Source organism: Rana temporaria, chromosome 6, assembly GCF_905171775.1.
Source record: "Rana temporaria chromosome 6, aRanTem1.1, whole genome shotgun sequence".
NCBI classification, from domain to species: domain Eukaryota; kingdom Metazoa; phylum Chordata; class Amphibia; order Anura; family Ranidae; genus Rana; species Rana temporaria.
The window spans coordinates 131382416-131396244 of NC_053494.1; the positions used below are offsets into that span (position 1 = coordinate 131382416).

The 13829-nt window shown below is 41.0% G+C and overlaps 1 protein-coding gene across 6 annotated transcripts in view; it reads left to right on the top strand.

The window, feature by feature from the left end:
• VPS8 (VPS8 subunit of CORVET complex) overlaps positions 1 to 13829 on the top strand; it is a 296490-nt gene that overhangs the window by 174041 nt on the left and 108620 nt on the right. For all 6 annotated transcript variants that reach the window (XM_040357376.1, XM_040357379.1, XM_040357377.1 and 3 more), the window contains 4 exons: positions 1764 to 1911; positions 4180 to 4269; positions 4458 to 4509; positions 9536 to 9642. In XM_040357376.1, the coding sequence (XP_040213310.1) occupies positions 1764 to 1911; positions 4180 to 4269; positions 4458 to 4509; positions 9536 to 9642 (397 nt within the window). The remainder of the gene's footprint in view (positions 1 to 1763; positions 1912 to 4179; positions 4270 to 4457; positions 4510 to 9535; positions 9643 to 13829) is intronic.

Sequence of the window (13829 nt, forward strand, 5' to 3'; positions counted from 1 at the left end):
GCATCAGAATGGAAAAATTGCATGAGTGTGAACATATGAGCAGGAGCAGAAGCGGAGTCTGGAAAATGTTTACGGAAGAAGAGACTGGTAGTATGGTACATGCATGATAACAGGCATTGGCAGGGCAATCAGGGAGACAGTCAGGAGAGATAATGACATAGACCAGTGTTTCTCAACTCCAGTCCTCAAGGCGCCCCAACAGGTCATGTTTTTGCAGATTTCCATTATTTTACACAGGCGATTTGATCAGTTTCACTGCCTTGGTAATTACCACAGCTGTTTCATTTGAGGGAAATCCTGAAAACATGACCTGTTGGGGCGCCTTCGAGGACTGGAGTTGAGAAACGCTGACATAGATAAGTACTTCCAGCAAATAGACTGCAGACAGAATACTGAAATCGCGAAGAACAGACTCTGCGATGTGGACATTTATGAAAACCAGCATACAGAAATGTGTGGCTTGTAACAACTAATATATACAACAGATTATTGTAGCACAACTTGCACAAAAATAACCACAATATAATAAAAATGCAAACAATTGTGCAAAAAATGTGTACAAAAAAATATATAATCCAATGTATATTTAAAAATATCAAAGGGGAAAAAAAAACGATAAAAGTGCAAACAATTGTGCAAAAAATATATGTGTGTTCAAAAAAAAATAGTCCAATGTGTATATCCATAAATATCAAAAGAAACAATATCCAATTTGAATCCACTCCAATCACCAATGTGACATATAATGCAAAGAGGCATTTGAAGCGACAGCAGTTTGTCTTTATCACCAGAGAGGTGAGCCCTACTAGTAATGCAGGGGTCACGGCAGTGAGGTGAGAGGCTAATCTACAAGGATGGAGGATTCACACTTTGCATTACATGTTACATTGGTGATTGGAGTGGATTCAAATTGGATATCGTTTCCTTTGATATTTTTGGATTTACAGTGGACTATTTTTTGAACACACATATATTGTTTGCACTTTTATCGTTTTTTCCTTTGATATTTTTGGATATACGTTGGATTATAAATTTTTTATACACATTTTTTGCACAATTGTTTAATTTTTTTCCGTAAATGTATACTTTAATTAATTAACCGTGAATTAAAAGAAGTGCACATTGCTGCATTGTACCATCTTCTATGTTATAAATCTCTATACTCAAACAAGTAGGAAAATAAAACTGTAGTAAGAAATTACATTTTTATCTTTGCTTTGCTCTAGGATAAATAAATATTCCTCATGTTTTTAGACGCTATTATTATTTAGCAGCATCTTCATGTTTCACTGTTCTCGAATTAGTAAAATGAGACAAAGCTGAAACTTGCAATAGGCTATACCAAACACTCGGAAATTAGTTTTGGAAGCTGATTTTGCAGATTTTTGTAAGAAGCCATTTTATTGTCTTTGTGTGGTGTATTTACTGTTGTCGGCATTGGTGTGTGCGAAGAATTGTTTTCCCCAAGTGCCATTGGTGGACATGTCAAGTGTGTGCCCGGAGACAAGGTGGCATTAGAACAATCTCTGCCTCACTCTTTCTCTGTCTCAAGCTTTATCTGCAAGCTGCCAGATAGATCCACTACTATAATAGCCATCTCCCCAGAGTCCCAGAAGGCTGCCACTGACTGTTTTCTCTGTGTTATGTGAGGGAATGGGATTAATGATTTAGTGGCAATAGGCTTAGTTTGTACAAACCGGGTGAAATATTGCATATTTTTTGCTTTGCTTCAATTTATTGATAATGTTAAAATATTTTATTAGGGATGGTGTGCAGTTAAATCCGGAGCTGCTGCAGAATCAGCCTCACGTCACAGAGCTTTTCATAGACCTGATGTGCCAGTATGATCCTGGGCATGTGACTTCAATGCTGCAAATCCTGGAGCATTACAGATTAGAAGAGACCATTCAGGTGAGAATAACTGTTATTTTAAATGTTCCTTTATTAGAAGAAGCATAAGCAATAGTGTTGCATCATCAGCCATGCTATAAGCCTTGTGTCAACCAATTTTAGCAGTGAACATAATTTTTTTTTTCTTTAGGGAGGTAGAGATTTCCACTATAGTTGACTTTGCTTACTGTACTGAAGTACAGTCATTCAGAATGATGCCCTCAGACAGTGGATTTTCCTCCAATGCTAGAACTTCTGCAAATAAAATTTAAAATTTAAACTGTTGTTCATTATTAATTCAGTTAGTTGTGGAGATCCCTCAATGTTCATACACAGAGTAGGATGAGAGAAAACATTGAAAGTTTAAATTGAAGTTTAACCACTTAACCCCCGGACCGTATTGCTGGCCAACGACCAGAGCACTTTTTGCGATTCGGCACTGCATCGCTTTAACTGACAATTGCACGGTCATGCGACGTGGCTCCCAAACAAAATTGGCGTCCTTTTTTTCCCACAAATAGAGCTTTCTTTTGGTGGTATTTGATCACCTCTGCGGTTTTTAGTTTTTGCGCTATAAACAAAAATAGAGTGACAATTTTGAAAAAAATGAACATTTTTTACTTTTTTTACACACACAGCTCCTGATCCCCGCTCGTGGAGCAATCGCGGGTGCCCGGCGGCAATCGCGCCCACCGGGGTCAGGAGCGCGCACGTGCCCCTAGTGGCCTGCGCGAGAGCCAACGTATTACGCTCTCTCGCGCAGGGGAGCCGACCTGCCGCCGTAAAACGACGGCGGCTGGTCGGCAAGTGGTTAAACTTGAAATTGCCTTAAAAAAATTGAATATGTTGTATTGGAAATGTTTTAGATGAAACAACAAAGAAAGATGAAAAACATAGTATGTTGGCTTCATGAGACGTTTGGTGGACTAGAGCTTGACATCCTCCCCTCTGATGTCATATCTGGTTCATAAAGGAAAGCATAGTTTCAGTAGGTCTTCTTGAACTTCCCTTTTATAAGGGTCTATAAAATTCTAAAACTAAAAGAAAAGTCTCTTGGCTTAAAGCGGAGTTCCACCCAAAAGTGGAACTTCCGCTTAATCCACTCCTTGCCCCCTTACATGTCCCACTTCCTCCTTCAGCCCAGGGACCGTTAAGGCGATATACATCGTATTGACTTTTGGCGGCCCCTCCCTGTAGGCGATCGCCTGGGACACGTGACAGGTCCCAGGCGATCGCCTGACCAATCACAGTGCGCAGCACCGCTCGCGCATGCGCAGTGAGTGCCCGGCTGTGAAGCCGAAAGCTGTCACGGCCAGGTGCCCACACTTAGAATGAAGACGCCGGCCGGAGATGGGGGGGGGGGAGGAATGGAGCTCTGGCCAGTGCGTCGCTGGACCGTGGGACAGGTGAGTTTCTGTTTATTAAAAGCCAGCAGCTACACTTTTTGTAGCTGCTGACTTTTAAAAAACGGTAAAAAAGCCTGGAACTCACCTTTAATCTTGGTCATACACCAGTATCTAATATTCCTCCAGTCACACCAATGACATTTACGAATCTCCCTGTGGTATTATATTCTGCCAGTGCTGGCCATCAGGATACCCTAACAGTGCCTACAGCTGATTGGCTACTGGCTCTGTTCAGCTGCAGGCTCTGTTCAGCCAATGATTTTTGATCCAACTCCAACAATAGTAATTGAGTTTTGAGGAGTCGTTAAGGCCACTCACTGTTAGGCCACTGTTAACTGTATGGCCAGCTAGAAGAAAAGTCACAGGTAGAGTGGAAAAAATGTAACTGAAATATATTTTCCATCTTTTGTCAACATTGATGAAAGTTCCTCTTGTATGTGGTCAACCAAATGCCTCTAGGGATCCAACAAATCCGTATAACTACTGTGATAACACATTTATAAATTTTTTCTTAAAATTAAAATGTTTCTAAATAACAGCTGCTTCCTTATCTTTCTGCTCACCCAGGTTCCTTAGATATTATAGATAATAGATAGAAGCCTTGACCAGGATCAGAATCCAGTTAGCAGCTTCTGCTTTGGATGTCTGTCTCCTAAATTCCTTCAGCTCAGATCACTTGCTCAAAGCTTAGGTATTTGGTCACATTAGGAGTTTTTGTGGTAACCAAAACAGGGTTTTCTCCTACCATGATAAGATTTTGAAAGCTGCCTTGTGACATCAGTTTGAGGAGATTGGGTGTTCTTCACTATATAATGCATACTATAGGTCTGCTATGTGTTTTGGTAAAGAGACAGTTTAACAACATATTGTTTTGCTTTTGAAGATTGCACAGAAGCATAATAACCATGAGACCTTGGCTTACCTCTTGGAGAAAAAGGGAGATATCCAGGCAGCTTTTGAAGTTATGCTTACGGTAAAATCAGCAACCTTGTTTTCCTTTAACTACTATAATACAAGTTTTCTCTCCTGGTCATTGACCTCATCCAGGGGTGCATGATTTTCATACATATGCATACAAATTGATTTTCATACAAATTGTATGGTTTATATATGTATTTAACCATAGTGTTTAATGGGATTGTGTTACTCTTTTGTGTCCAGAGGCTGCAGGAAAGACTTTCAGCACTGACTACAGATTTTGTTGATGGAGGCGGTAAGACTTGCTCATATATAATGTTATATAACAAATTTGAAAAATGAGATAGGGTACAAAAATCATAAAGCTCTATACTACACATGAGGCATTTAACTTCCCTTCTTGGGGCTCATTCAAACTTAGTACCTGCACCAAAAGCGAGCCATTAAAGTAGAATTGTAGACAAAACTTTTTTTTTCCATTTTGGATTGTTTGTCATCTATGTGGTATTGTGCAGATTTCCCTTCACTTCACCTGCCTCATAGCCAAACAGGAAGTGAGAGGAAATCCCTGAAAATTAAGGTAATCCTTTGGGGACCGCCAGGTCACCAGAACTAGTGTCCCAGTGGAAGATTTCCTTCTAATAATTTTCCAGTGATAGACCAAAAATTTGGGATTTTATTGCACTTCCAATCATAATGTTAAATAGGACAAATAGAGAGAGTGAATCGCCTTAACAGGGGCACAGAAAGCAAAAAAAAAAAGACGACAAGAGTCCCTCTCCACTCTATTCAAAACTAGAAAATTCAAAGTTTTGCCTTTTAGTTATACTTTAAAAACTAGTGATCCATAGTATTGTATGCAACTGTTTACAGTGTATTAATTCAAATTGGAACCTAATATGGTGCCGAGAGTTACTTTGCAGAGCTAAGCAACAGGTTTAATGAACTCATCGCCAACATACATACTTTTTTGTTATGCCAGTATGTATGGCGTTCAGGTACAAGCAATTGAAACTCGTAGTAAGTTCCAACTTGGAACCTTTCCAACTTTCCACAATGCCCCCTCATGGCAGGGTTTAACCTTGATCTGTCTCGGAGGATAAAGCCAAGGAGGAATATGTTGACGACGCACTTTCTCGATGGTTCATCCTAAAATCCTCGTCTCCTGCTGGTGCTGGCTTCTTCTTTGTGAAAAAGAAGAGTGGTAAACTGAGACCTTGTATCGATTATAGGGGTCTGAATTGCATCACGATTAAGAACGCCTATCTGATTCCGTTAATTACAGAGTTATTTGACTGCTTTAGGAAGCAATGGCTTTTCGCTAAGCTTACTCTAATGCCGCGTACACACGGTCGTTTTTTGTGATGAAATAAAATGACATTTTGAAAAACGTCATTTAAAATGATCGTGTGTGGGCTTCACATCGTTTTCCGTCTTCTGAAAAACGACAAAAAAATAATTCGAGCATGCTTCAATTTTTAATGTCATTTTTCAAAATGTCGTTTTTTGTGTCGTAAAAAATTATCGTGTGTGGGCAAAAACGACGTTTTAAACCCGCACATGCCCAGAAGCAAGTTATGAGACTGGAGGTAAAACTACCATTCATAATGGAGTAAGCACATTCATCACGCTGTAACAGACAAAAAAGCACGAATCGTCTTTTACTAACAAGTAACCAGCTAAAAACAGCCTCAAGGCAAATAGAACTTCCCCTTTAGAGTGCCGTCGCTTTGTTCATCATTTTTCACAAACGATGGTGTGTGGGCAACATCATTTTAAATGATGAAGTTGGAAACATTTTTTTTTTTTGTGTACGGGGCATACAGTCTTTGTGAGGATCGAGGAGGGCGATGAAAGGAAAACTGCTGAGAGACAATAGACAATTTCTTTCACCGCTCCAGGTGAGTCTCGTAGATCATCAAGGGTAGTTTGAACCACCAGGGTGCCGGCAATGCTGATTATAGCAAAAACGAAAAGAACTCTGGACAGCCGCACTCCAAAATGACTTGAAATAAAGTTGGTCTTTTAATGTAAAAAGTACATACAGGCACTGCAAACAACAGATACAGATTGGCCGACGCGTTTCACGCTGCAATTCAGCGCTTAGTCATGGCTGATGCGCTGAATTGCAGCGTGAAACGCGTCGGCCAATCTGTATCTGTTGTTTGCAGTGCCTGTATGTACTTTTTACATTAAAAGACCAACTTTATTTCAAGTCATTTTGGAGTGCGGCTGTCCAGAGTTCTTTTCGTTTTTGCTGAGAGACAATACCTGTATTTTATGTTGGAAAAGTGCAGTCCATCGTGAACATGTCAAATTTATGGGTTATGTCATTTCTACTGCCGTTTTTTTTTATGGGCCCAGAGAAACTATTGGCAGTTCTACAGTGGCCCCGACCCATAGGTCTACGTGCGCTATAACTTTTTCTTGGCTTTGCCAATTATTATCGGAAATGTATCTGTAACTTCTCTCCTTTGGTCAAACCTCTGACTGAGGCCATTCAGTTTGCATGTGTTGCGCTATATAAGTTTCTCACTCACTCACTCACTCATTTGACCAGAAAGGACAGTAACCCAGAGAATTGGTCTCCGGATTTCATTAAAGCCTTTGAGCCTCTTAAGGCTGCCTTTGTTTCAGCTCCTGTGCTGATCCTACGTTACCCTTCATTCTTGAGGTTGATGCATCTGAGACTGGAGTAGGCCCTCTTCTGTCTTAATGTCCTACCTCTGAGAGCATTATGCATCCTTGTGGCTACTTTTCTAAGAATTTGTCTCCTGCAGAATGCAATTAAAATGCAATTAAAATATTGGGGATTGAGAATTGGTAATTATCATTTAAGCTCTTAAAGAATGGAGGCATCTCCTCAAAGGTACCACTGTACCGGTCCCCTTTTTGACTTGCCTCAGACAAGAATGTGAGATTCTTATGGTCAAATGCTTATCTCCCAGAAGGGCGCGATGGGCTCTTTTTCTGTCAAGCTTCAAGTTCTCATTCTTGCCAGATACTAAGAATGTAAGGGCTGACGCATTGTCGCAACAGTTTTCCTCCGCTTCCAAGATGGAGGCGGTTTCTGTTCCAGTGATTCCTCCCAATCATATTCTGGTCACTGTTCGTACTAGTCTCACTTTACCGTTGAGTGTTAGAATTCTTGCTCCTCAGATCCATTTTCCTCCCAAGAAACCAGGTGACCACTGCTTTGTCCCTGAGAATCTCCACACTGCTTTGCTCCAGACTTCCCATTCTCTCAAGGCAGCTGGCCACTCAGGGAAGAATCCACTCATTTGGGCTATTTCTCAACAATTCTGGTGGAATGGCCTCCACGCCGATGTAACCACTCTCATAGCCGCTTGTTCCGTGTGTGCTCAAAGTAAGACACCACAAAACCTTCCAATGGGCCTCTTAGAACCCATACCCAATAGAGAGAGGCCCTGGGCACACCTGTCTATTAATTTTATTGTGGAGTTACTCAACTCTCAGAGCAACAGTTATTCTTATGGTGGTTGACCGGTTCTTGAAAATGTCACATTGTATTCCACTAAAGAAATTGCCCACATCCGAAGAACTGACATCCATTTTTGCTCGAGAGATTTTTTGGTTACATGGGCTACCCAAGGTTATCTTGAACAGGGGTAGCCAGTTTGTCTCCAGGTTTTGGCAAGCCTTTTGTGCACAGTTGGGAATTCAGCTTTCCTTCTCATCTACGTATCACTTGCAGTCCAATGGGGCCGCAGAATGAGCCAACCAAGCCTTGGAGCAGTTTCTACGTTGTTATAGTTCTGACCACCATAAAAACTGGTCAGACCTCTTACCTTGCGTGGAGTTCACAATAGTGCTGTCAATACAGCTTCCTCATTGTCTCGAATTATGGTCTCCATCCATCCATGTTGCCTTACTCATTTGTTCCTTAAAGAATTCCTGCATTAGAGGAGCATATCCGTGATCTTCGTTCCACTTAGGTACAGGTCCAAGAGTCCTTGCAATGTGCCAGTGATGGGTACAGACTCCATGCTGACTGCAGACATCTACCTGCGCCTTCCTACCAGGTTGGGGAGAGGGTCTCGCTGTCATCTCATAACCTCTGATTCTGCGTTCCCTTACTGAAACTGCCACCACGGTTTATTGAGCCTTTACGTATTCGCCATAGGATCAACCCAGGGGCTTGCGCTTTAGACCTTCCTTCTAACATGCATATTTTGAATGTATTCCATGTCTCCTTATTAAAATTTTGGTGTGCAACCACTTAACCACCTAGGTACCACGTCCCCACCCGCTTCAGGTGGAGAACCATGAGGAGTATGAGATGCAATCGATAATTGACTCCCATAGGTTCTGTGGACACATACAGTACCTGGTTTATTGGAATGGGTACGGTCCAGAGGAACGCTCTTGGGTCTCATCCTCGGACGTACATGCTCCTGTCCTCCTCTGTGCTTTATTTAGTCGTTTTCCCCTCAAACCTGGTGGTCCTCTGAGGGGGAAGGGGGTCGTTCAGGAGGGAGTACAGCCATGGTTGAGCTCCCAGCCCTCCCTTCTCAGTGCTCAGGTTGCTCAGCTGTCAGTTAATTGCCAGCACTCATCATTCCACAGTGGCTCATCTGGTGATCATTACCTGCTAGTCATTCCAGGCTACAGCCAGCCCCTTCTGGCTATTTAAACTGTTTTGTTCAATCCTTCCGTGCCTTTGCCTTGGTCAAACATATCTGGAGACTCTCTGCTGTGTTCCTGTTGTAGACTTGCCTGACTGACATCCCTTCTGGTTCCTAATCCTGTCTGCTGCCACTGACTACGCTGATCTCTCGCTTCCTGATTTACTGGCTTGTTCTGACTACCCGCTTTGGCTACAAAACCCTGGCTATGTTTTGACTACGGTTACTATTTGTACAATTTTTACCATTTTATTAAAGGTGTGATTTTTTACTGCGTTTTCTGTGTCTGTCTGATTCATGGTTCCTGACACCCTATCCTTATGTGACATCACTGGGTGCTTCAGTGGTCATCGCCAAGCAAAATTGGTATGATGTGGGAGAGAGCATCAGTTAAGTGAATGTTACTTTAAAGGTTGAGTTCTAATAATGGTTGCATTTTAAATCAATTTAGGATGCTTCTATGATTCACAGGTGCATCTGACCACTGTACTCAGTTGTGTTTGATCTCCTAATCTGCGTCAAGTTGCTTCATGCTTCTTTTGCATTACTATTGATTTGTATAGGGAGAAAAGCAATTCTTATGCTAACAAAGGCCTTTGTACACAGGCTCTTATACACTGTATTTTTCCTCATTACTCTTGACTCTAGTTTGATTTATTCCTGCTTTTTTCACAGATCAGATAAAGGAAACAGATATCTTAAAAGATGTGAGGGAAACTTTATCAGAAACAATTTTATTGTGTGAAAGAACATCTCGTACACTGAACCAGCAGCAGAGAGAGGTATTGCTAACTAAAATCATTGTATTTTTTTAGTGTAGCCCAAATTGTGCAGTTTTTTCACATGAGAAAAAGTAGTCTAAACTTGTATTTAAAGTTGACTCCTTCACTTGGGTACTTGTATTTAGTTCTTCCAATAATGAAGGATTTAGGCCCCTTACACACAGATCAGACTCCGTTGGAGTCTGCCTGCTGAGCAGGGAATCTGTCCTCTGATACCTGCTGAGTAGGCGGATGGCTGGTCCGTGTCTGTGCCGCTTATGCAGAGCAGACACAGCTCGTTCTCCTCTATCGGCTGTCGGATGTAAACAGCCACCTGTCCACCAGATCGATGGGAAATAGATCCCTATCTATCTGTTTTTAGCAGATAGGATCGGATCAGATGTCGGCTGGTGTCAACTGACACATGTCGCTTCATTGAAGAGACTGGAGGGTCCGATTGAATCTGCCTGAAAAACTTGACAGGCGGACCCGCTCGGTTCACTAGTGTAAAAGGGGGCTAAGTGTACTCTGGATACACCATGTTTAAAGTACAGTCTAGCTAGCCCTAAGGCAGTGCGAGAAGGGTAACGGATAATTGCAGTTTTTATACGTAAAGCATTAACGCGTGTTTTTGATGCATTTAAGGTGAGTTTAAGGCGCACTCCAGATGCCCTTCAACTGATTTTTATTTATTTTTTAAATTAAGAGGAGGTGTTTTTTTTTTGGGGGGGGGGGGGGGGTGGTCGGTTCACTGCTCACTGATATTTGATAACACTTGTCAAATGCACTGAAACATGCTGTAAGTATTAGAGGCGCATGTACGCTGCATTAAAATACACTTGAATGGAGAGAGTTGGCAAGCTTCAACTTTTCCCAGACTCGACATGTAGCCTCATTTGTGCAATGCAAGTGCTACATGTTTTTCAGATGTGAGCAGCTCTGTCCAATGTCTATATTTTCCATTGTAGGCTTTTTTCCAAAGCATTGAGGGAGCAGCAAAAATGCACCCCAAATGCCTGTAATGACACCCATAGAACCACACATTAAAGATCTCAGCGAAAGGGGAAGTGGTAAGTGTTACATCTGCAAGGGTAAGGTGGCCCTATAAAGGATAACTGTATGACAGGTCATTTAGCACCTCACAACATAATTATGATGACACCAAGCCTATCCCAGACCAAACCTGTTTACAGCCACCATAAGCACTGGGGAGAAACATAATGATGTGCATCTTGACTGGAACATGAGATGATGAAAAGTGTATGTGTGTGTATATGTGTGTGTGTGTATATGTATACATACATATATATATATATATATATATATATGTATATAGTTGTTATTGTCATTGGACTCTGTATGGTCTTTTTGTCTTTATCCCTGTATACCTCCCTTGTTTAAAAAATAAAAGAAAGAATTAAAAATAAAAATATGAGGTGGGATTATTAATTAACTGATATGGTTTTAATTTTGTGTTGTGATATTAAGAGGTTATATTTTATGGAGTGGTAGCAATAAATCATATTATTTGTGGTATAAACACACTTGTTTTGCACAATTTCCTGCAATGATATTGATTTATGTGTTATTTGGTATAAAAAGTCCTAATATCCTCCCCTCTGAACATTCTAAAATATTTATACTTCAAATAAAATCAGGGGAGGGATTATCTACCCTACATTTATTCGTTGTAAGGTATTGTATTTTTTTTGCCAATATTAAATGCTCTGCGATGTGAAGGTAGTTCAGAATGGTGATTATAAATGTTTGTATCTTCACAGGGTGGTAGCCACGTCCTGTAAATGTGTATATACAATGGACATTGTAGGCACTAGAAAACAACAGTTTATTAAAAATTAAAAATGTATTACAAATAATTCTAGAAAATAGACAATTATATAAAATCTCACAATGGAGCTGCTAACCAAAGTGCACTAATGTCACCATTTATAACACCAGTAAGCCCTAGCCAACTCCATAGAAGTAATGCACCAGTAATGCGTCTACCGTAAACCAGGCGAGCTTGGTGTAGGTTGATGAAGCTCTACATGTTTCACTCTGTTGCGCTTCCTCAGGAGCTTAAAGTGAATATAAACCCAATTCATTAAATTTGAGCTGGGCACATATATCTGTAGTGTTTTCTTATCTCTCTTCAAAGAGATGGGAGATAGAAGTGTGCATCGGGGGTGGTTGCTATAAATAGATTAGCAGTCAAATTGCCGTCTAAGAACAGAGTGCTGCACATTCCTTTCTTCCTTTGCCAGGAGAGGGGGTGTGTGCCTTTCCTCCAATCTGCTTTCTTGCCTGTATGCTCGGGCTTCTCTGCAGTGTTAACCAGGAAGAGAAAAATCATTAACACAAAGAGCACTTTTTAAAGGATACATACAGATGAAGAGAGCAGATATACAAGTAAAACGTATGCAGGGAGATTTGTTTCCCCCCCTGTGTATCACCTGAGGCTGTTCACTACGTATACAGGTATATGGTAGATGTACATCCACTAAGCAGGCGTTCTCAATAATATTTGTTTATATATAGTTTAGAATGCCTACTTAAGCTCCTGAGGAAGTGCAGTAGCACGAAATATGTAGAGCTTCATCAACCTACATCAATATATTTTTTATACTATGTTTTAGGATTATTTGTAATAAAACATTTTTTTTTAAAGAAACTGTTGTTTTATGGTGGCTATAAAGTCCTTTTGTTTCGCTCAAATTGTAGTTCAGAATGTTGGCCTGTTTAACAGTATATTCACAATGATAAAGCCCTGACCTGACTCGTTCATGGGGTAATCTTGGGCTGCCATGATAACTGAATGCACTTTGGCCATATACAAGTCAAATCAGGAAGAGTATATAGACACCCCTAGCCAAGAAAGCTGGAAAAGTTGAGTAAAGAAACATACAATTAATATCAATTCCTCTGGGGTAGAGGGCAGAATAATAGCAGTATTTTTAGTCATGAAATAAAGTTTGCGCAAATGGGATTTAGACAATATCAGAACTTGGGCAGGAAGTGGTCAGAAAATTAAGTCCTGCTGAGTTTTTTACAGATTTTGAAATGAGATGCTTTGTTGTCAGCCTCATGGAGTCAGGAAGTTGTTGTGAGTCCCTAGCCGAATTCAGAGTGTGGAGCAGTCTTGGCAGTATTACATCCCCATACTGTTTGTACACATTGATCGGGATGCCATCATCCCCTGGGTGCCTTAGAATTGGGAAAGTAGTTGGTGGCAATAACCATCTCCTCAATGGTAATGGGAGCTTCTAGAGATTCCACCTGGAACTCCGTCAAATACGGTAGCTCTATCCCCTGCAGAAGTTTCCATGGCGCTCTCGGTAAGTTAGACTCCGACCTGACCTTCAAGTGAAGCAAAAGGGGGGAGTGGTTTGAGATGCTTCTAGGATGGTACTGCACCTTCTCAATGTATTGGGATGCCGACATCGAACATAGACATAAATCAATCCTAGATAGGGACATGTGTGTTTTGGAGAAGCACGAAAATTGTCTCTCTAGAGCAGTGGTTCTCAACTCCGGTCCTCGGGACCCACTTACAGGCCAGATTTTAAATATTACCATGATATCACCTGTATAACTGTATTTCAGTTATTTTGAAAACGTTTCAGTTATTTTGAAAACGTGACCTGTTAGTGGGTCCCGAGGACCGGAGTTGAGAACCACTGCTCTAGAGGATTCCTATTTCTCCAGGGATCTGTCCACCCCACCTCCTCTATAAATTTAGCCAGGGCTGGTCTTGCCCTTGTGGGGCCACCCGATGGAGGAGGGTGTCTATCCAGATTAGGGTCTACTATACCATTAAGGTCCCCCACCAAGACTAGGGGCACTCCCGGGTTACACAGCTGGAATGTCAGAAGGGTGCGTAATTTTAATGGGTTAAATGGTGGAGGGATATACACTGCGGCAAGAATTGACGTCAGTTGGTAAATTCTGTAGAGTAAAAACACAGAGATGCTTTGTGGGACGTTGGACACAGCTGAGCAAAGATACAGTATTAAGTACAGAACAGTAAAACAAAAAAAAATTTTTTTTCATTTGAGTGCACTATTTTACCTATTTACTTGTTTTGGTTCCTTGCACACAGGCGTCTTAAGTATAAATTAGATATTACATTACTGACAATGAAGAAGCATTTTACTTGTCTATTTGCTTACACCCCTTTACTCACCTAAACTCAACATTACTCTGGTCTT